At 45.4% G+C, this 22897-nt stretch overlaps 1 protein-coding gene across 1 annotated transcript in view; it reads right to left on the bottom strand.

Moving 5' to 3' along the window:
- Positions 1 to 58: 58 nt before the first annotated feature.
- The window catches only part of LOC310888784 (uncharacterized protein), a gene marked incomplete at its 3' end in the record, with an annotated part of 28806 nt that continues 5967 nt past the window's right edge, over positions 59 to 22897 (bottom strand). Inside the window, 2 exon segments of the mRNA XM_083815865.1 lie at positions 59 to 470; positions 472 to 1597. Coding sequence (XP_083671991.1) covers positions 59 to 470; positions 472 to 1358 — 1299 coding nt within the window. The 5' untranslated portion in view covers positions 1359 to 1597.

Raw genomic sequence — 22897 nt, 5'->3', positions numbered from 1 at the left:
CGACCCAAAGACTCTGCTGAATGGCAATCATTTCCATCACTTGGTTTGGCCAAACCAGTCACCTGTGGATTTGTGAAGGTTCACAAAGGACCTTGTGAAAGTCACTCTCACGTGAAGGCTGCTCACTGCAACTTACTGTTTGTGCTTTCTTCCCAGTTTCAGGTACCAAGTTGCTTTTCTTAGTCAAGGTTGACTTCTGCACAAATCTCTCCTCTGTGCTCTGTGTTTTTCTGCTCATGCTTTTATACTTAACCTGGCATGAGTCAGTTCGAAGGTGCCCAGCTCCATCAGTTCTCTGAGATGCATCAAGATTCAACGAGTTGCAATGATTTTTCTTCAAGCCAGACTGAGAAGAGACAGACTCCACTTTGTGGCCCCTCTGGCAATTTTGCCACTTTTGCTTGTCGCTGGTAGCAATCCTGACCCCTGAGCTTTGCAGAAGAATAGATTTCTGTAAAATAAAGTCTCTGTTCACAATTGATGAATTTCACAACTGCCGGTCTTGGTGTTAAAGGCTTGCCTGTATCAATATCTGACCTATAAGCATCTTTTATATACTTACTGCATTGGATACCGTTGAAACAGTGATATTCAGACAAGAAGCTGCAGATAAGCTCTACTGTGTTTTCACCATCTTTTTCTGGAATGCCATAAAAATATAATACTGGTTCTTCCTTGTGTACCTCCCTATTTGGTTCCTGAGCATGTGTACCCGAGGTTTTGGCAGTGGAACCACCTTGCAGGCCTTCTATCTCACTCAAGACCATATCCACACAGCTAGAGACTTCATCCACAGATCCTTTTATCAAGGTGAGGTGCTGCCGGAGCTCTGCAATCTCTGTCTGGATGTGACTTATTCCCTGAAGCTCTTTAACAATGTAATCAACCACATCAGCTGAACGATCTCTCGATTGCCGTCTAGGACTCTTGTATGCAGCAGGCTTTTCCTGGGGAAAGCACCCTTGCCTTTCAGCTATCTCTCTCCTGTTTATTGTTATGCTGAGGGAAGAAAGGTCCTGCCCCTCAGATACTCTACCCTTTCTTTCAGAAGAGGTCTGCATCGTACCATCAGAAGAATTTCCTTCCAAGTCCTTCTTGTTTTGTTGAACTGAGCATGGTATTTTTACATAGCCATCCCAGTTCAGTTCCACCTCACCAACGCACACTTCACTCATGCCCTTGGAATCATGCTCTCCATCCTGATGAAAGTCCCCTCCTGCAGTGGAAAATTCAGTGCTGGTGGAGCTCCTCTTTATTCCACAAACAAACATGTCCGTTTCGATCTCTACTGGGGAGAGCTGGCAGTGAGGAGCATGGTTCAGATTCTCATCTACCTGGCCCTGAAGAAGCCTCTTCATTTTGTCCCGCAGAAACAGATGTAGTCTTTGCTTCCAGAATTGCTTTCTGGACCACAGTTTTACAACAGGTTTTCTGTGCAGAAGCACAATTTCATTTTCTTGCTTTTTCAAATCTGCTTCTAGCAAACATCATCAGCAACTGCACCTGTGTTTTTCATAGTGCTAAAAGCTGCACAAGCACACATTAATCACTTCCCAATGCACAACTCACATCCAGTTTTTATTCTGTCACGAAGCAGCTACCAAGAGGGGAAAAAAGATTACAGTTGTTCAGATAGAAATAGACAAGGTAACTTAAGCAGATTCTTTTTTTATTAAAAAAAAAAAAAGCATCCACATCAAAGCAGGCAAAAAGAGGATGTACTATTTAAAATGTACAGTCATCACCTTGGTTTTGGCCACCTCCCTAGATCAGACCCTTCTTCGCAGAAAGAACTGTTCCTCACTCTTCCTTCTGCCCAAGAAATTTAAAGAGAATGAAGAGCAATTCTGTGGCCATTCCCTTATAGTACCAGGTTTGCAACATCTAAGATGAGATCCTCACAATGGTGTGCTATGTGATGGGATTACCCGCCTGAACACAGGATTCTGACAATTATTAAGGGTTTTATCCCTGCACTTTTCCTTTCAGTCCATCCACAGTCTTCATCCTTTCTTGATTCAAACCAAAGTTGAAATCAAGTTTTGCTTGGCTCAGTACCAGCTATCCCACAAGAACTGTACAAAGTGATGCAAAGTGGCAGGAAGACTGGATGACAGATTTTGAGTGTAAAACCTTTTTGCTATTTTAATATTTTAATCTTAATATTTTGCTACTAAACACTAAAAAAAACACACACTAAACCTCAAAGCTTACTGGCTCCCAAGCTAACCTGCAGTTAAATATGCCACACTCAGCATATGCACAAACAGGCTGAGCTGACAGCATGAAAATTCTGCACGTCACTTCTACTCCAACCCTCGAGATTTTGCAGTGGATCATTTTCCCAATTTAAATTGCCTCTGTAAAGAGCAAAGAAAAAAACCCACTATGCTACCTAATTAAAACTTTCATGTTGTTGTGGTTTAACCCGGCTGGCAGCTAAACACCACACAGCCGTTCGCTCACCCTCCCCCCTCCCTCTCTGGGATGGGGGAGAGAAATGGGAAAGTGAAGCCGGTGAGTTGAGATAAAGACAGTTTATTAAGACAGGAATATAATAATATAAGGAATATAAGGAATATAATAATAACAATAATAATAATAATAGTGATAATGATAATAGTATTAACAATAATAATGTGTAAGAAAACAAGTGATGCACAGTGCAATTGCTCACCACCCGCTGACCGATGCCCAGCCTATTCCCGAGCAGCCGGCCCCCCCACCCCGGCCAGCCACCCCTATATATTGTTTAGCATGACGTCAGATGGTATGGAATACCCCTTTGGCCAGTTTGGGTCAGCTGTCCTGGGTCTGTCCCCTCCCAGCTCCTGCTGCACCCCCAGCCTGCTCGCTGGCAGGACAGAGCGAGAAGCCGAAAAGTCCTTGGCCTGGTGTAAACACTGCTCTGCAACAATTAAAACATCAGCATGTTATCAGCGCTCTTCTCATCCTAATCCAAAACATAGCACCCTACCAGCTACTATGAGCTACTTAACTCTGTCCTAACTGGAACCAGGACAGATATCCACCCCTTATTCCATACCATTTATGTCATGCTCAGGTTACACTCTGTCCAATACATTCTAATTAATCACCATTTTCATCTATGATATATAGCAATCATGGTAGTGATGACATACATTATTATATAATAATTAACATACTACAATTCAACTCATGGGCTATTCTCACCCAGTATCAAATCCCCTTGAGGTACACACCGGACCTCCCCATTCTTTTGCATTACCCACCAAGTGCATCCAGGTCCCTGAGCAAAAGCAATTCCACGAATGGGTTTGCCTTTTCCTGAGGCAGGAGTAGCCCAGACTGTTTTACCCAGCATGTTTCTTACGTGCACTACAGGAACTTTATCCCCTTCTACAGTGCGTAACAGGTTTGATTGGGCAGGTCCAGCTCGGTTGGCAGATCCCCTGGTATTGACTAACCAGGTGGCCTTTGCCAAATGTGTATCCCAATTTTTGAATGTCCCAGCACCCATTGCTTTCAGTGTAGTCTTTAACAGTCCATTGTATCGTTCAACTTTTCCAGAGGCTGGTGCATGATAGGGGATGTGATACACCCACTCAATACCATGTTACTTTGGCCCAAGTGTCTATAAGGTTGTTTCGGAAATGAGTCCCGTTGTCTGACTCAATTCTCTCTGGGGTGCCATGTCGCCATAAGACTTGCTTTTCAAGGCCCAGGATAGTGTTCCGGGTGGTGGCATGGGGCACAGGATATGTTTCCAGCCATCCGGTGGTTGCTTCCACCATTGTAAGTACGTGGCGCTTGCCGTTGCGGGTTTGAGGGAGTGTGATGTAATCAATCTGCCAGGCCTCTCCATATTTATATTTCAGCCATCGTCCTCCATACCAAAGAGGTTTTGACCGTTTGGCTTGCTTGATAGCAGCACATGTTTCACAGTCATGAATAACCTGTGCTATAGTGTCCATGGTCAGGTCCACCCCTCGATCACGAGCCCATCTGTAGGTTGCATCTCTACCTTGATGGCCCGAGGTGTCATGGGCCCATTGGGCTATAAATAATTCACCTTTATGTTGCCAGTCCAGGTCCACCTGAGCCACTTCAATCTTAGCAGCCTGATCCACCTGCTGGTTGTTTTGATGTTCTTCAGTACCCCGATTCTTGGGCACATGAGCATCTACATGGCGTACCTTTACAACCAGGTTCTCTACCCGGGCAGCAATATCTTGCCACAATGCCGCAGCACAGATGGGTTTGCCCCTGCACTGCCAGTTGTTCTGCTTCCATTGCTGTAACCACCCCCACAGGGCATTTGCTACCATCCATGAATCAGTATAGAGATGGAGAACTGGCCACTTTTCTCGTTCAGCAATATCTAAAGCCAGCTGAATGGCTTTCACTTCTGCAAACTGACTCGATTCACCTTCTCCCTCAGCAGCTTCTGCAACTCGTCGTGTAGGACTCCATACAGCAGCTTTCCATCTCCGATGCTTTCCCACAATACGACAGGACCCGTCAGTGAACAAGGCATATTTCTTCTCATTTTCCAGTAGCTTGTTGTACAGTGGGGCTTCTTCAGCACGAACCACCTCCTCCTCTGATGATATCCCAAAGTATTTGCCTTCTGGCCAGTCCATAATCACCTCCAAGATTCCTGGGCGACTGGGATTTCCTATTCGAGCTCGCTGAGTAATCAGTGCAACCCACTTGCTCCATGTAGCATCAGTTGCATGATGTGTAGAGGGGACCCTTCCTTTGAACATCCAGCCTAGTACCGGCAGTCGGGGTGCCAGGAGGAGCTGCGCTTCAGTACCGACCACTTCCGAAGCAGATCGAACTCCTTCATATGCTGCCAATATCTCCTTTTCAGTTGGAGTATAGCGGGCTTCAGATCCTCTGTATCCCCGACTCCAAAACCCCAGGGGTCGACCTCGAGTTTCCCCAGGTTCTTTCTGCCAGAGGCTCCAGGTGGGACCATTCTCCCCGGCTGCGGTGTAGAGCACATTCTTTACATCTGGTCCTGTTCGGACTGGCCCGAGGGCTACTGCATGAACTATTTCCTGCTTAATTTGTTCAAAGGCTTGTCGTTGCTCAGGGCCCCATTCAAAAGCATTCTTCTTACGGGTTACTTGGTAGAGCGGGTTTACAATCAGACTGTAATTTGGAATGTGCATTCTCCAAAACCCCACGACACCTAGGAAAGTTTGTGTTTCTTTTTTGCTAGTTGGTGGAGACATAGCTGTTATCTTGTTGATCACATCCATTGGGATTTGACGGCGTCCATCTTGCCATTTTATTCCTAAAAACTGGATCTCTCGTGCAGGTCCTTTAACTTTATTCTGTTTTATGGCAAAACCGGCCTTTAGAAGGATTTGGACTATTTTCTTCCCTTTCTCGAAAACTTCTTCTGCAGTGTCACCCCACACAATGATGTCATCGATGTACTGCAGGTGTTCAGGAGCTTCCCCCTGCTCCAGCGCAGACTGGATCAGTCCATGGCAAATGGTAGGGCTGTGTTTCCACCCCTGGGGCAGCCGATTCCAAGTATATTGGACTCCCCTCCAAGTGAAAGCAAACTGTGGCCTGCACTGTGCTGCTAGAGGGATGGAGAAAAATGCATTAGCGATATCAATTGTGGCATACCACTTGGCTGCCTTTGATTCCAGTTCATACTGGAGTTCTAGCATGTCCGGCACTGCAGCACTCAGCGGTGGCGTGACTTCGTTCAGGCCACGATAGTCCACTGTTAGTCTCCACTCACCATTAGACTTTCGCACTGGCCATATGGGACTATTAAAAGGTGAATGAGTCTTGCTGATCACTCCTTGGCTCTCCAGTTGACGAATTAGCTTATGGATGGGAATCAGGGAGTCTCGGTTGGTGCGATATTGCCGCCGGTGCACAGATGTGGTAGCGATCGGCACTTGCTGTTCTTCAACCCTCAGCAACCCCACAACAGAAGGGTCCTCTGAGAGACCAGGCAAGGTAGACAACTGTTTAATGTCCTCTGTCTCCAAGGCAGCTATGCCAAAAGCCCAGCGGAACCCTTTTGGGTCCTTGAAATATCCTCTTCTAAGATAGTCTATGCCAAGGATGCACGGAGCATCTGGGCCAGTCACAATACGGTGCTTTTGCCACTCATTACCGGTTAGACTCACTTCAGCCTCCAATACAGTTAACTGCTGGGATCCCCCCGTCACACCATAAATACAGATGGGCTCTGGCCCTTTATAGCTTGATGGCATTACAGTACATTGTGCACCGGTGTCTACCAAAGCCTTATACTTCTGTGCGTCTGACGTGCCAGGCCATCGAATCCACACAGTCCAATAAACTCGATTGTCCCTTTCCTCCCCCTGGCTGGAGGCAGGGCCCCTCTAGTCCTGGTCAGAATCTTCGTTTCTGTGTCTAAAGGACTGCCTGCTGGAAGTTGGAGCAGCAAACTTTTCAGAGAATTCCTTTTTCCCACTTGTTTTCCTTTGCAATTCACGTACCCGTGCCTCTAGGGTCGCAGTAGATTTTCCATCCCATTTTCTCATGTCCTCTCCATGGTCACGTAGGTAAAACCACAGGGTGGCGCGGTGTGTGTGCCCACCATATTGTCTTCCTTGCATAGATGAACGTTTACCCCTAATAGCTGAGACACTGGTTTGTACAGGTGGGGAGGAAAATAATCTCTCTTCAAGTTGGTGGATCTTTTCAGAAAGTTTCTCCAAAGTATTCTCTTTTAGCTGGTGGACACTGTTTCGTTCAGGTGGAGGGGAAGATAATCTTTCTTCAAGTTGGTGGATCTTTTCAGAAAGTTTCTCCAAAGCATTCTCTTTTAGCTGGTAGACACTGGTTCGTTCAGGTGGAGGGGAAGATAATCTTTCTTCAAGTTGGTGGATCTTTTCAGAAAGTTTCTCCAAAGCATTCTCTTTTAGCTGGTGGACAGTGGTTCGTTCAGGTGGAGGGGAAGATAAATTCTCTTTAAGTTGGTGGACCTCTTCAGAGAGTTTCTCCACAGCCGAGACACAGGCCTGTAGGGAAGAGGAGAGATTTCCTTCGTACTGCCGGAGTAATTTAGCCACTTCATTCACTGGGGGATTCTCCTCCGCTTTCCAGGCTATTATTGCCAATGAGCTGGCATATGATGATGGTGCACTCCGTACAAACTTCCGCCACATAGGTGGTGTACACTGGACTGCATCTGGATCTGCGGATGTTTGTGCGTCGTCTAGGTCCTTATAAATTACTTCCCGTACGGCCAATTCCCTCAGGTACTGAATTCCCTTCTCCATGGTGGTCCATTTGCCTGGTAGACATACAAGTTCTTCCTTGAAGGGATACCTTTCCTGCACAGCTGACAGGAGACACCTCCAGAGGCTGCGAGATCGTGCTCCATCTCCAATTGCTTTGTCAATGCATGCGTCCCTAGCAAGGGATCCCAGCCGCCTGGCTTCCTTGCCCTCTAATTCCACATAATTGGCTCCAGCGTCCCAGCACCGGAGCAGCCAGGTGACAAGCTGCTCACCTATACAGCGACCAAAATCTTTTCGCACATCTCGTAGCTCACGCTGGTATAGAGTCCGGGTAGTTACTGTTGATTTTTCGACACCCTCATCCTCATCTTCAGTCTCCTGCACCTTTGATGGCTGGTGTAGAGTCCGGGTAGTTACTGTTGATTTTTCGACATCCTCATCCTCATCTTCAGTCTCCTGCACCTTTGATGGCCCAGCCTCGTCTTCACTATGCCCAGACTTAGCAGAAGACTGTTTGCGTTGTAAACGACCTGAGCCTCTATACCATTTCTTCACCTTGTCTACAGGGGCAACTTGCACTGCTACAGCTCGTTTCTCTAATCCAGACACAGGGTCTGCCACAGGGGTTGGAATACCCTCTGCGGGGTCAACTTGCACTGCTACAGCTCGTTTCTCTGACCCAGACACAGGGTCTGCCACAGGGGTTGGAATACCCTCTGCGGGGTCAACTTGCACTGCTACAGCTCGTTTCTCTGACCCAGACACAGGAGTGGGAGCAGCTGCAGGAGCTGGAGCTGCTGCAGGGGCTGGAGCGGCTGCAGGAGCTGGAACTGGAGCGGCTGCAGGAGCTGCAGCTGGAGTGGCTGCAGGAGCTGGAGCTGGAACGGCTGCAGGAGCTGGAGCGGCTGCAGGAGCTGGAGCTGGAGCGGCTGCAGGAGCTGGAGCGGCTGCAGGAGCTGGAGCTGGAGCGTCTGCAGGGGCTGGAGTGGCTGCGGGAGCTGGAGCTGGAGCTGCTGCAGGGGCTGGAGTGGCTGCGGGAGCTGGAGCTGGAGCGGCTGCAGGAGCTGGAACTGGAGCGGCTGCAGGAGCTGGAGCTGGAGCGGCTGCAGGAGCTGGAGCTGGAACGGCTGCAGGAGCTGGAGCGGCTGCAGGAGCTGGAGCGGCTGCAGGAGCTGGAACTGGAGCGGCTGCAGGAGCTGGAGCTGGAACGGCTGCAGGAGCTGGAGCGGCTGCAGGAGCTGCAGCTGGAGTGGCTGCAGGAGCTGGAGCTAGTTTGCTAGTAGCATCAATTGCAGCTCGATAGGCACAAGCCCGACCCCAGCACGCTACAGTGATTTGTGTCACTTTGGAACTGCCAGAGTCATGACACCCTTTTTTCAAGCATTCTGCCAGCTTTTTAGGATTTTGCAGTTTTTCAGGGTGAATGTCCAAAACACTGGAGGTGACCACTGCTCTAGAAACCTGCCCATATCCTCCCACACTCCCTGCCACTCGCAACTATCCCGCCTCAAGACAGATCTCCGGATGAGATTCCTAAGTAGTTGTTTAACCCTCAACAAAACCTGAAGCGCATTCAGGAGACATAACAACAAGAGCAGGCTGGCCTGAGTATCCCAAGGATATTCAACATCTCGGAGAACCACCGTAACTAGCTCGGGGGATAAGAGGGTGGTGAAGGAGAAAGGGAGAGTGAACAGGTAGGGAAACATGTCTTCCCCTGTCCCCTTCACAGATTGGCTCCCTAACGAAAACAGGCAATAGGTGTAATTGCTAATAGTTTCCGAGATATGGGTTCCAAAGTATAGAGTCGACGTCAGTGCTGAGTACAAATACCAGGTTAAAGTCGTGACCAGATATTTCATCATTTCATAAGCCATTGTTACACCGCACAGTACCATAACAATCTTAAACCAGGGCCCGGAAAGGATAAACAGTGCAACAGGGAGCACATACAGAAAGTAACGCACCATAAAACTCAATTTGGAAAACAGGTACAGCAGACTGGAGATTAAGGCAATCAACATCGTGACTAGCAACTATTAAGCAGGTCCAATACTTATACCAATTTTAGTTTAACACACTCTGGTCAGATTTGTCGATATCTCAACCCTTCGTGCCCCACGTTGGGCGCCAAAAGGACTGTTGTGGTTTAACCCGGCTGGCATCTAAACACCACACAGCCGTTCGCTCACCCTCCCCCCTCCCTCTCTGGGATGGGGGAGAGAAACGGGAAAGTGAAGCCGGTGAGTTGAGATAAAGACAGTTTATTAAGACAGGAATATAATAATATAAGGAATATAAGGAATATAATAATAACAATAATAATAATAATAGTGATAATGATAATAGTATTAACAATAATAATGTGTAAGAAAACAAGTGATGCACAATGCAATTGCTCACCACCCGCTGACCGATGCCCAGCCTATCCCCGAGCAGCCGGCCCCCCCACCCCGGCCAGCCACCCCTATATATTGTTTAGCATGACGTCAGATGGTATGGAATACCCCTTTGGCCAGTTTGGGTCAGCTGTCCTGGGTCTGTCCCCTCCCAGCTCCTGCTGCACCCCCAGCCTGCTCGCTGGCAGGACAGAGCGAGAAGCCGAAAAGTCCTTGGCCTGGTGTAAACACTGCTCTGCAACAATTAAAATATCAGCATGTTATCAGCGCTCTTCTCATCCTAATCCAAAACATAGCACCCTACCAGCTACTAGGAGGAAAATTAACTCTGTCCTAACTGAAACCAGGACAGGAGTGCAGTGCAGCAACTGTCAGATCAGAGATGGAACCACTTCAAATTACTAAATGCATTATCTGTGGGTGATGGAAATCTGCGGTTCAAATTTCAATGGCAATTTTAACTTGACACATGCACAGGTCTGAATACAGCCTCATGAAATACTGATACTTTCCTTTAGTAGCTTCCCTAACTGCATGAAATAACTTTTGCAGAGATTTTAGGAAGAGCAAGCATTAGAATACCTTCACTGGTATCTCTGAAAATGTTTTACAAGCTTCAGTAATGTGAAATGAACCTATTTAGTTCTATAATATATTAGCAGTAAGTTAAGTTTCTCTCTAAAATTTTTTACTTTACAGTTTGAAAACAACATGCTCATTCCTTTCAATACCTTATCTACTGTTGATTTTTCTTAGCAAACACAAAATTATCACTAAATAAGATAGCAAAGTGAATTGTACACAGCAGAATTAACACACAAAGAACTAAATTTCTGAAAGGCTAATGAAATTAGCACTAAAAGCATTTCATTCAGCAGGACATAGTGCAAGAACATGGGAAATCCAATCACACTTACAGAAAAAAGAGCGGAGTATGTGAAGAAAATAGTATAAGGGCTTGGGCATTACTAGTGATCATGGTTTACCACATCCCCTGTGACATCTATCAGTGATACTAAAAACACTTAACAAATATGGATGGGACTGAGCTACTAACATCAGACACCAAGGCTAACATCTACTGCTGCAGTACCGCATTATAAATGGTCAATCAGTTGAAACCATTTATTATGCCTCATTTGTAACTAGCCTTTTCTCATTCAGTTGTTCCACACTATTCAGATCTGTAGGCTGTGTGCTAGGATGAAATGCAGCTCCATTAGGAGCAGAATCAAGCTCAGTTTCTTTCAGTTCAGGCTGCTCTGGTGCATACTCATCTGCCTGATCTTTCTGCAATTCACTGGAAATCACATTCTGCTCATCTTCGGGCTCTTTATCAAACTTCTCTCCCAGCTTTCTGTTGGATGCATCATCAACGGTGCTTGCACCATATGGTTCTTCAGAAAGTTCATTGTCTACAGTGTCAGGCTGCTTTGAAGACAAGTTTACTTCTATATTTGCATCAGTCAGTTGATCTGAGACCACAGATTTTGAGTTTTCATCTGAACTGACTGTTCTTAACACCTTGTCATCTGGTTTTGATAAAGCCTGTGGTGGTACATGTGGTTCCCTTTTGGCAGAGGTCTCCCTGTTATCTTTTTGCCAGGGAAAGGAGAAATCTAGCTTTTTCCCAAATACTGCTCCTTGGGCACTCTCTGGCTTACTCACCTTTTCTTCGCTGCCTCCTTCAAAGAGAGAGTCAAAGAAAGTTTCTTAAAGCTGGACATGAGGCCCTGATCTGCCCCTGCTTTATTAACAGAAGGTGGCTGCTGAGAGAAGAAGGACCCAAATGGCTTTCCACTATCAGCAGATGACATAAAGCTGAATTTTGGCAAACTGGGCATGCTTGGTATTTTAAAGACCATTTTATTGCTGTTCACATCTGTAGGAGCATTATTAGGCTTACCCTGTTTCTTCAACTCACATTCAGAAGAAATCCCTTCTGCAGGTATCTCATTAATTGACAGAGGCTTCTCTTGTCCAGCAGTTTGCGGTTCTACCTCGCTTGTTTTTTCTTCATCCAGATGAAGGTTGTGAACACTGAGCTCATCAACTGGAGCTATGGGTTCTCTGCCATCGCTACTGATCATGCCTGACTGATCAATGCCAGCGTTGGCCTGATCCCCTGGAACAGCAGGCTCTGATTCAAGTGTAGCATTCTTTGATTGAGAAAGGTCTGTGTCTGTCCCATTAACTGGGGATTCAGTTTCCAGTTCGAGCCCACCACTAGAGCCAGTCTGAAGGGAGTCAACAGCTGCTTTGTCTGTAGAAGCATCTTGTTCCTCTGTTAAATGTGAAGACACATCTAGTTGGCACAAACTTACATCAGTCTGGTCAGTGGCCTCAGTCTGCTCTGTACTGACTACACTACTGAAATCAGACTGGCATGGTTTAGCATCTATCATCTCAGAGGGCTGTTCATCACTATCCAACTGCAGGGCCCCCAGGACTTGATTTTCACTAGAGACCGCTGCTTCTGGAGTGATCCTCAGAGGTTCTTCTTTACAGGTTTCCAAGTTCCTATTTTCTTCATTTTCTGTTTTCATAGGAGATTCTTTGGTGTTCTCTTCTACTGAAACAGGCAATATGTCCTGCTTTAGAGAACTTGACATATTTATTTCAGACTCTGGTTGCAACAGTATCTTCTGTCTTCCTAGAGTCTTTTGCTGGAACAGACCCAATGACATCTTTCATTTTGCTGCTTTGAGGTTTAGGGGTGGATTGTGGAGGCATCTCTTTTGGAGATTCTTTTTGACCTTTGAAGATGCCAAAGAGATCATTTGAGAAAGCTGGTGCTGGACCACTTGGGAGGGATGAGAAACCAAAGAAAGAGGAGCTTTTCTTCTGTGCAGTAGGAGGTGCAGGAGCTTGCGGTTGAGAAAAGAAACAAGACAACATTTTAGGTGGTTTCATTTTTGTCATGCAGCTTGAAAATATTTCAACTGAAGAATCCAGTACCAATTTATCACCCTCAGATTCTTTAGGTTTGTTTTGCAAATTAGATGCCTCGGGTGTTTTAGAAAGAGAGCATGACTCTCGTGCCTGTTGTAACCTGTCAACAGGAGTTTGTTTGGATAATTTATGTTCTGGCAACTCACATTGTGCATATACTTCTTCAGTGGCTACTTCATTTTTTTATGTCACTTGTAATATTTGAGTCATTGGTGTGTGCTTCTTCTGCATATCATCTGCACTTGCAGCTTCTGGCCCTCTATCTGAAGGGATGTCGTTTAAGTTTGCATTTAGTCCTTTTGTTCATCCTCCTTTTAAATTTCTAGGTTCTTCTTGAGCATTCTTAGTTCTCTGCTGCTCTCCTGCAACTGTAAAGGTAAGAGAGGCACTCTCCTGGTGTTTATTTCTGTTTACTTGGGCACTAGATAAGTTTTCTTTATTCATGTTTTTTGTTTAAGTTCTTCCTTGTGATCTGATAAATTTGGAAAAGAGCTAGATTTTAATGAAATGGCATTTTCTTAATTATTGCTTCCGTTTTCAAGCAAAGAAATGTCACTAGAACTCTGATGACTTGTTTGGTCCTTAGAGTTGCTAGATTTTCTGCAGAGGAAAATTTAAATAATGAAGGAATAAAGCCACCTTTCTCCTTTGTATGTTCTTCCTTGTCTGAAAAACCCAACCCACTGAAAAAAAGGAAGTTTCCTGTTAAAAGGAAATGAGTGTTCTTCACTTGATGAATTGTTTTGTCTTACATCTTCCTCAGACTTATGGCCTTTAAAAAGCCCAGGCGTATTTTCTTTCTGTCCTCGTTCAGCAGAAGTAACAACTAACTGAAAGACTTTTTGAGTGTCAGTCCACAGCTTTCAGGTGCTGTACCTTGATCTTGAGGCTCTGAATGAAGTTCCCCATTAGCTCTATTTTGCTTCTTTCCCAGTCCATGACCTGCATTATGCTGATCCCTTAAGTGATTTGCAGAAGGCTGCTCCCTGGCAGTGTGTGTGCCCTCTTTTATGGTGGCATCTGGCTGATCTGTAACATGATGCAAATCTGACTGCTTCTGTGGCATATCCTGCTGCTTTGGAACCAAGAGACCATCAAAATGGGCTTTCAGACTGAAGGAACTGACAGAGTTTGTGAGCCTGCCAAAGACTGAAGACACAGAAGTGCTATTTGTGTTTACCCCTGCCTCACTTTTAGTTTCACTCAGCTGTATCTCAGGAACCATACTGCTGGTCTTGGCTGCCATCTGTCCAGACAATCTCTCACTTCTGCTTGCCTCATTGGCTTTCACAGCATGGCTCTCCTCCTTGGTGTGGTCCTCTTTTACGAGTTGTTTTGGCACTTCCTTCTCAGAGAAGATCTTTAAAGGATTAAACATGCCTAGAACAGAATTCATAACTGAATGCTGGTTCTGCTGTTTGCTGGCAGTAGTTTCCTGTGATTGCTGGAGATGATGCGGCGTGGAAGCCTTATTGTCCACCTGAGTGGTTTCTTGCTTGCTAGTTTACATTTGGGGCTCTTTTATCACCACTCACCTGGGATGGTAGCAAAGAGCGAATGGAGAACTTTGTGTCAGCTTTAATATCTGCCGTCATTCCAGAAGAGGAACTCTCACTTTTGGCCTTACTAGAAAATACATTTGAGACTCCACCTTCTGATGAGATTCTGGTTTCTGTCTTCTCTGGAGTGGAAGAAACAAGCTTTTCAACAGAGGCTGTGAGCTGCTTTGTGCTTGACCCCACCTTTTCAGTCAAAGAGCTGAACAGAGAATTCACAGTATTCTTCACACCTGACAAGTCTGGAAGACATTCAGATTTGCCCTTGGTACTCTCCTCTGCAGCAGGATGTTTGGTCTGTTCAGAGTTTCTGGCTTCTACTGAATTATCAGCATTATCCTGCTTCAGTGACATGCGCTCAGCATTTTTTCTTGTCTCTGGCAGCGTAGCAAATTCGCTGATTTCTTCTTCCTTTTCAGCCAAGTATTCTGAAACTGTTTCTACCAGACACTGAAGTTCATCCATCGTGTCTACATACTCCTCGCTGGGTTCTTCAACAGGAGAAAGTGTCAAGTCTTGCATAGGATGACCATGCTTGCTCCCTTTAGTCCCGTGCTTTTTATCACAGCTAGCCTTTAACTGGGACCCTGAATTTGCAGGGTAATTAACAGTGAAGTCTCTCAAATGGCTGATGTCAGAATCACACCACATTTGTGAAAGCATTGCCAGTTCCTCCATTTCCTCATCTGAAGAGGGTGAGTACTGAAACTCATCAGCAGCACTGCTGTCAAATTCCTCAAGGATTTCCAGGGGCACAAAAGCATTATCTGGCAGCCCTATGCGTTTCATATCTTCACCATTACTGAGGTGAAGTGAGCCCTCATGGTTCACTCCCTGCTTGTTGGGCAACTTACCTCTTTTAACCATTAAGCCATTTTTGTACAGACACAAGATGGGATAAGCAGGCAATCTTTCCTTATTTTCAGATCTGCTGGTATATTTTCCAGTCCTATCATATACTGGGAAATCATCATCAGGTTCAGAACTAGTTGCCACACCACTGAAATATTTTTTTTCTCCCTAGGAAAGTGCAGACCTCCATTACTTTGCAGGCTCATTTGTTCACTCTCTTCAAGATTGCTGTATCGCAGTTTCTTTTTTCTTCTCCTATCTATTGTATCATACTCCTGAGGGTACCTATGGACATCTACAGATCCTGACTCCACACACACGTTTTGGCAGCATCTTGATCTTTCACAGTGACTGAAATTTTCCCTTTTTGAGAGAGTTTGCATCTTTTTTATGTTTGCTTCCTGCCAACTTTTATGACTTTTTTCTAAGAATTCCTCTATTAGCAGTTTTCCTAGCTCTTCATAGTTATTCTCTTGTTCTTCTCCATCTTCAGAATTAAATGGAATAATCCTGACTGTCATTTCTAGCTAGAGATCCTTTTCTAAGATGAAAAATAAAAGGGGTGGTAGGGAAAGGACAAGAGACAGAAAAAAAAAGGAAAAGGGAAAACATTTAAAAAAAAAAAAGCTTTAGAAAGGACAGAAAAAAAGTCATGAAAAACATGCATTAAATAAAAGAAAATTAAAATGAGAAACATCCAGACATTACAAAACTGAAAACCTGTCAATCTACCACCATTAAATTTCAATCAAACTGTCAAAAAAAAGCAGTATGGGTTATGATATTCCACCGGTTACAGTTGCACAGAATTTGGAAATGCCTGTTTGAGAGAGAACAGCTTTTTGTGATCAAGTGAGGGCACGCAGCCTTAGCTGTACCAGTACTCTGCTGCTACTTTTTTAGGCATGCTTAAAAAAATCAGTTATTACGTTAATGGGACTACTTTAAGATACTGCACCCACGCACACCATTCCACTATGCCATGCATGCATTTCGGTTACTCTAGGCAGCAGACTTCAATTTAGCAGTATTAGCAGTATTCATAAAGCCCATGGGGCACTTTGTTTCTCCAGAGGGTGGATAAAGGGCAGTGAATGTATAAAGGGCAGTGAATGCATGCAGGGACTCAGCAATCACTGGACTCCAAGGAAGAAAATACAGAACAAAATACAAACTGTGCACACCATCAACATGAGGAGCTCCAGTTATGCCACCATTCCTGTTTGCTGTGAGTGCTCTCACTGCAGTTAATGCACTCCCTCTGCAGATGCCCTGCAGCGCGGGCAGACGCAGCACCAGACCCCTGGCCTCACCTAGGGATAATTGAGCTCATGGCTGTAGTTACTCCAGTTGTGATGCCATGAGGCCTAGGGGGGAAGTGGCCATAAGTCTGTGCAGAACAAGGATGGACCATTTTTTTGGGTATCTGAGCCCCAAAACCTGGTACAAGTAGAAGACAGCCTTATTCTCTTCTGTCCTCCACCAAGGAAACTTACCCTCCAGCCTGCTGCCTACATGTGCACTGACAGCGATCTTCTCCCCTCAAGGGGCTCCTCCCAAAGCAAAATGAAGATCCTTGGGGATGTTACTGGGTCAGAAGGCAAAACAACCCATTGGCAACTGATACTAGCCCACTGCCAGCCTTGATAGGCTTTTCAGGATCTGTACTTTCCCATTTTCAATGCATCTAAACAGATCCAGCAACCCACATTGTCCATTGTGGGAGAACAGATTTAAGCAGCTAGTTTTGCTGTTAAACCAGCTGAAGCTTCCCAGAAACCCAAATACATGATCCTTGGGATTTCTGTATTAATTCCTAGCCCAGAATCAAAAGGATTAAATATCAGTTGATCACCAACCCAAAACCTAGTAGCAAGAAAGCTTCACGTTTGTCTAAATCTTCCAAGAGTTCCTGCCAGCCTACATAGAAATTAACAGGTAGTGGATGTAAAAAAAAAAAATCAAAATGCTCATCTAAAAGATGCACATCAACTTTGTCTCACATCATTAGTTGTTGGGAACTAGGGAGCATGAAGGTGCACACACCCTGACACCATAAGAGCAGAGCAAGAGAAAGGAAAGGGCAAAGGGCACATGGGCATTGTATAGATACTGCTAATACACCAAGTCTTAATCTTCACAGGCTGAGCTGCCTGGGCACCCCAATGTAGGATGCTGGTGGGATAGCACTGAAAGAGAAATAGGTCATTGCATTTTCACTATTGCTGGTTTAGTGCTTCATTTCCATCAGTATTAGCTAACTTGCACTAATTGGAAAGATACTCATTGCCTTAAATGAGTCCTGTTGCACACGGTTTAGAACACTTACTACACTTCTTGCTTGAAATTTTAAGTTCATAATGGAAATGGCTATCTTTAAAAAACTAATGAAATTGAAAAGACTCACAGGACCACCATAGTTACTGGATCAAGCTCTTCCAAGTCTAAGCTGAAAGCAATGGAATCTACGTGGATGCATGAAGAGCCATTGACTGTAAATGCTGAACCAACAATTGACTAATTTAGGCAAAGAAATGATTTTTCTTTCTAATTGAGCTCCTTCCCCCAGAAGAGTTTCCCCTACTACTCTACAAAACATTTATTTTATTAGAAAGAAAACAATGACAAGAAGTCCAACACCCAGGAGAGGAAAAAAAATGACAAGATCAGCCCGGCACTAGAGTACCACGGATCTGAAACACAGCCAAGGCAAACAGCAAAAATCAGACAAACTATACCACAAGACGACTTCACAGCAGCAAGAGCAAGGAGGCAAGCACACAGGCTGCAAAGAGGTTAACCCACCTATCAGACAGATCCAGAGAGTGCCTGCTCTCTAGTGAGCACTGGCAGCTTGTCATTTGACTAGACTCAGATGTGGACTCTAGGTCAGTTCGGCCACTCACAGTGGAATCTATGCTATCATATCGCCTTGGAAGTAAACAGGGCGAGAGCAGGGAGACATGAAGGACACGTGGTTACACAAAATGAACATTGCAAGGAAAAGTTAGTGCTTGAATTAAAAATAAATAAATCTGTGGGGAAGAAAACTGCTATTTTACAGTCAGACTGGCTATTAGGAACAAAATGCTCTCCCAGGATAAACAAGAATAGTATTTGTTATCCTTTGGAGAGAGGGGAATAAAACACATGTCCTTCTATCAAGGGAATGCAATTATGTTTAACAGGCAATAAAAAGGATCAAAAAGTCTTCCAGCCAAACCCAAATGTTGTTAAAAAAAAAAAAAAACAAAAAAAAAAAAAACAGATGTTAGTACAGCCAGTTCCAATTGAAGCATTTTGGCATAGACAACTTTTCATCTAATTCAAGACAGGTTCTAGCTGAACTTTGTCTGGTTCCTCTGGGTCTGCCCAATACAGCCTCCTACAAGCTGTCATTTCCCCAGCAATCATGAACTGCAGTCTGCCAGGAACTTCATCAAGCATCTGCCTGGTCCATGGCACACACAGTTGCTAAGAGCAAAAGTTAAACACATTTTGTTTTTGCAATACTCTATACAACTGTGTTTTGAAAATATTTAAGATTGCTCAATGTGTGTTTTTTTTCAGCCAGTTCTACTTAGAAATACCTCTCTGATAAGAAAAGAGAATCCCATGTAGCTTCTTTGGAAAGCTTATTTGCATTTCCTATTTTTAAGATTAAATACGTAGTAAAAAGTCTTGCTAGTCATGTAGGAAATGCACAGGGGAACAGGAATGCTCAAAGGGAGCAGGCTACAAAGCTCTTAGTTTTTAAGTAAACTTTATCAGTCTAGATTCTTTTATATCCATAAATTAAAGAAATAAAAATTTTTAAAAATGTATTCCACCTTCGTATTCTTCAACAATTCAAACCAGAAGTGTTTTCTGTGGAATGCCATGTTACAAATGCATTTTTTCACTAGATATGGCTAGAAGTTCACAACCCACTGTTCAACTTGGCTCTTCCATAAAAAAATAGCTTCTGTTCATCTTCACAGACTGTCAGCAAGATCTTCAATAATTTTATTACTACAAACCAATGGTATAGAATAGCATGGAAAAGGGAGTACCTTGCTTACATTACGTATTTAACAGACTAGGAAAAAAAGCACCAAGAATGACATCACATTGCAGTAAATGCATTTTATTGGCTCACTTGCATGAAAACCCAGTAACAGTGACAACTTTGTTACCATTAAACTTTAGCTTTTACCATCAAAACAAAAAAAAAATAAGTCAAAATTCAGCCTCAGCCACATTGAGGCAACTGAATTCAGGTTCAGGCTTGAGGAAACAAAAACATTCTTACCAAGAGTGATAAGTTAGAACAAATCAGTTACAATGCATATAAAGCCCTGCACCTCCAGCTCTGGCAATATTTAAGAATCTGCCCTTCTTCCACACCTGAGGCAGAGGCAGCAGTGTGCCCTGTTCCATACCCCCACTCTTATCGAGTTGACTAGCACTATCCAAGTTCTGCTTTCCCCTTACACTTAACTTATTTTCTTTGAAACAGTGTTTTTGTTACATTTTTATAGCTCCCAACTCTAGTTCACAACCATTGATCCTACTAAGTTAACTCTGTTATGCTTAATACATAAGAACAATTGTGAAACTACTGATTTAGGGTCAAAAAGCTAATTTAGAGCCAGTAAACTTATCTTTCAGGCAGCCCAAACACACTATTCAACAGTGTTGCATGATAACAGAAAATAATCTGTTGAAGACTTTCTCCTCAAATATGCTGCTTTGACAGAGCTAATAGAAGAAGAAGAGCTAATCTGAAACAGAAAATACATCTGCCCCAAGAAAGAGGGGCATATCCTAATAGGATGACTCTGCCAGACAGGGCTTTGTGAGCACACCCATGCGTTGGTATGTCCTGGTTCCAGTTAGGACAGAGTTAAGTAGCTCATAGTAGCTGGTAGGGTGCTATGTTTTGGATTAGGATGAGAAGAGCGCTGATAACACGCTGATGTTTTAATTGCTGCAGAGCAGTGCTTACACCAGACCAAGGACTTTTCGGCTTCTCGCTCTGTCCTGCCAGCGAGCAGGCTGGGGGTGCAGCAGGAGCTGGGAGGGGACAGACCCAGGACAGCTGACCCAAACTGGCCAAAGGGGTATTCCATACCATCTGACGTCATGCTAAACAATATATAGGGGTGGCTGGCCGGGGTGGGGGGGCCGGCTGCTCGGGAATAGGCTGGGCATCGGTCAGCGGGTGGTGAGCAATTGCGCTGTGCATCACTTGTTTTCTTACACATTATTATTGTTAATACTATTATCATTATCACTATTATTATTATTATTGTTATTATTATATTCCTTATATTATTATATTCCTGTCTTAATAAACTGTCTTTATCTCAACTCACCGGCTTCACTTTCCCGTTTCTCTCCCCCATCCCAGAGAGGGAGGGGGGAGGGTGAGCGAACGGCTGTGTGGTGTTTAGCTGCCAGCCGGGTTAAACCACAACAGTCCTTTTGGCGTCCAACGTGGGGCACGAAGGGTTGAGATATCGACAAATCTGACCAGAGTGTGTTAAACTAAAATTGGTATAAGTATTGGACCTGCTTAATAGTTGCTAGTCACGATGTTGATTGCCTTAATCTCCAGTCTGCTGTACCTGTTTTCCAAATTGAGTTTTATGGTGCGTTACTTTCTGTATGTGCTCCCTGTTGCACTGTTTATCCTTTCCGGGCCCTGGTTTAAGATTGTTATGGTACTGTGCGGTGTAACAATGGCTTATGAAATGATGAAATATCTGGTCACGACTTTAACCTGGTATTTGTACTCAGCACTGACGTCGACTCTATACTTTGGAACCCATATCTCGGAAACTATTAGCAATTACACCTATTGCCTGTTTTCGTTAGGGAGCCAATCTGTGAAGGGGACAGGGGAAGACATGTTTCCCTACCTGTTCACTCTCCCTTTCTCCTTCACCACCCTCTTATCCCCCGAGCTAGTTACGGTGGTTCTCCGAGATGTTGAATATCCTTGGGATACTCAGGCCAGCCTGCTCTTGTTGTTATGTCTCCTGAATGCGCTTCAGGTTTTGTTGAGGGTTAAACAACTACTTAGGAATCTCATCCGGAGATCTGTCTTGAGGCGGGATAGTTGCGAGTGGCAGGGAGTGTGGGAGGATATGGGCAGGTTTCTAGAGCAGTGGTCACCTCCAGTGTTTTGGACATTCACCCTGAAAAACTGCAAAATCCTAAAAAGCTGGCAGAATGCTTGAAAAAAGGGTGTCATGACTCTGGCAGTTCCAAAGTGACACAAATCACTGTAGCGTGCTGGGGTCGGGCTTGTGCCTATCGAGCTGCAATTGATGCTACTAGCAAACTAGCTCCAGCTCCTGCAGCCACTCCAGCTGCAGCTCCTGCAGCCGCTCCAGCTCCTGCAGCCGTTCCAGCTCCAGCTCCTGCAGCCGCTCCAGTTCCAGCTCCTGCAGCCGCTCCAGCTCCTGCAGCCGCTCCAGCTCCAGCTCCTGCAGCCGCTCCAGCTCCAGCTCCTGCAGCCGCTCCAGCTCCAGCTCCCGCAGCCACTCCAGCCCCTGCAGCAGCTCCAGCTCCAGCTCCCGCAGCCACTCCAGCCCCTGCAGACGCTCCAGCTCCAGCTCCTGCAGCCGCTCCAGCTCCTGCAGCCGCTCCAGCTCCAGCTCCTGCAGCCACTCCAGCTCCAGCTCCTGCAGCCGCTCCAGCTCCTGCAGCCGTTCCAGCTCCAGCTCCTGCAGCCACTCCAGCTGCAGCTCCTGCAGCCGCTCCAGTTCCAGCTCCTGCAGCCGCTCCAGCCCCTGCAGCAGCTCCAGCTCCTGCAGCTGCTCCCACTCCTGTGTCTGGGTCAGAGAAACGAGCTGTAGCAGTGCAAGTTGACCCCGCAGAGGGTATTCCAACCCCTGTGGCAGACCCTGTGTCTGGGTCAGAGAAACGAGCTGTAGCAGTGCAAGTTGACCCCGCAGAGGGTATTCCAACCCCTGTGGCAGACCCTGTGTCTGGATTAGAGAAACGAGCTGTAGCAGTGCAAGTTGCCCCTGTAGACAAGGTGAAGAAATGGTATAGAGGCTCAGGTCGTTTACAACGCAAACAGTCTTCTGCTAAGTCTGGGCATAGTGAAGACGAGGCTGGGCCATCAAAGGTGCAGGAGACTGAAGATGAGGATGAGGATGTCGAAAAATCAACAGTAACTACCCGGACTCTACACCAGCCATCAAAGGTGCAGGAGACTGAAGATGAGGATGAGGGTGTCGAAAAATCAACAGTAACTACCCGGACTCTATACCAGCGTGAGCTACGAGATGTGCGAAAAGATTTTGGTCGCTGTATAGGTGAGCAGCTTGTCACCTGGCTGCTCCGGTGCTGGGACGCTGGAGCCAATTATGTGGAATTAGAGGGCAAGGAAGCCAGGCGGCTGGGATCCCTTGCTAGGGACGCATGCATTGACAAAGCAATTGGAGATGGAGCACGATCTCGCAGCCTCTGGAGGTGTCTCCTGTCAGCTGTGCAGGAAAGGTATCCCTTCAAGGAAGAACTTGTATGTCTACCAGGCAAATGGACCACCATGGAGAAGGGAATTCAGTACCTGAGGGAATTGGCCGTACGGGAAGTAATTTATAAGGACCTAGACGACGCACAAACATCCGCAGATCCAGATGCAGTCCAGTGTACACCACCTATGTGGCGGAAGTTTGTACGGAGTGCACCATCATCATATGCCAGCTCATTGGCAATAATAGCCTGGAAAGCGGAGGAGAATCCCCCAGTGAATGAAGTGGCTAAATTACTCCGGCAGTACGAAGGAAATCTCTCCTCTTCCCTACAGGCCTGTGTCTCGGCTGTGGAGAAACTCTCTGAAGAGGTCCACCAACTTAAAGAGAATTTATCTTCCCCTCCACCTGAACGAACCACTGTCCACCAGCTAAAAGAG

This window comes from Anser anser (genome assembly GCF_964211835.1).
Source record: "Anser anser genome assembly, chromosome: W".
NCBI lineage: Eukaryota > Metazoa > Chordata > Aves > Anseriformes > Anatidae > Anser > Anser anser.
This window is presented reverse-complemented; position numbering and strand designations above follow the sequence as displayed.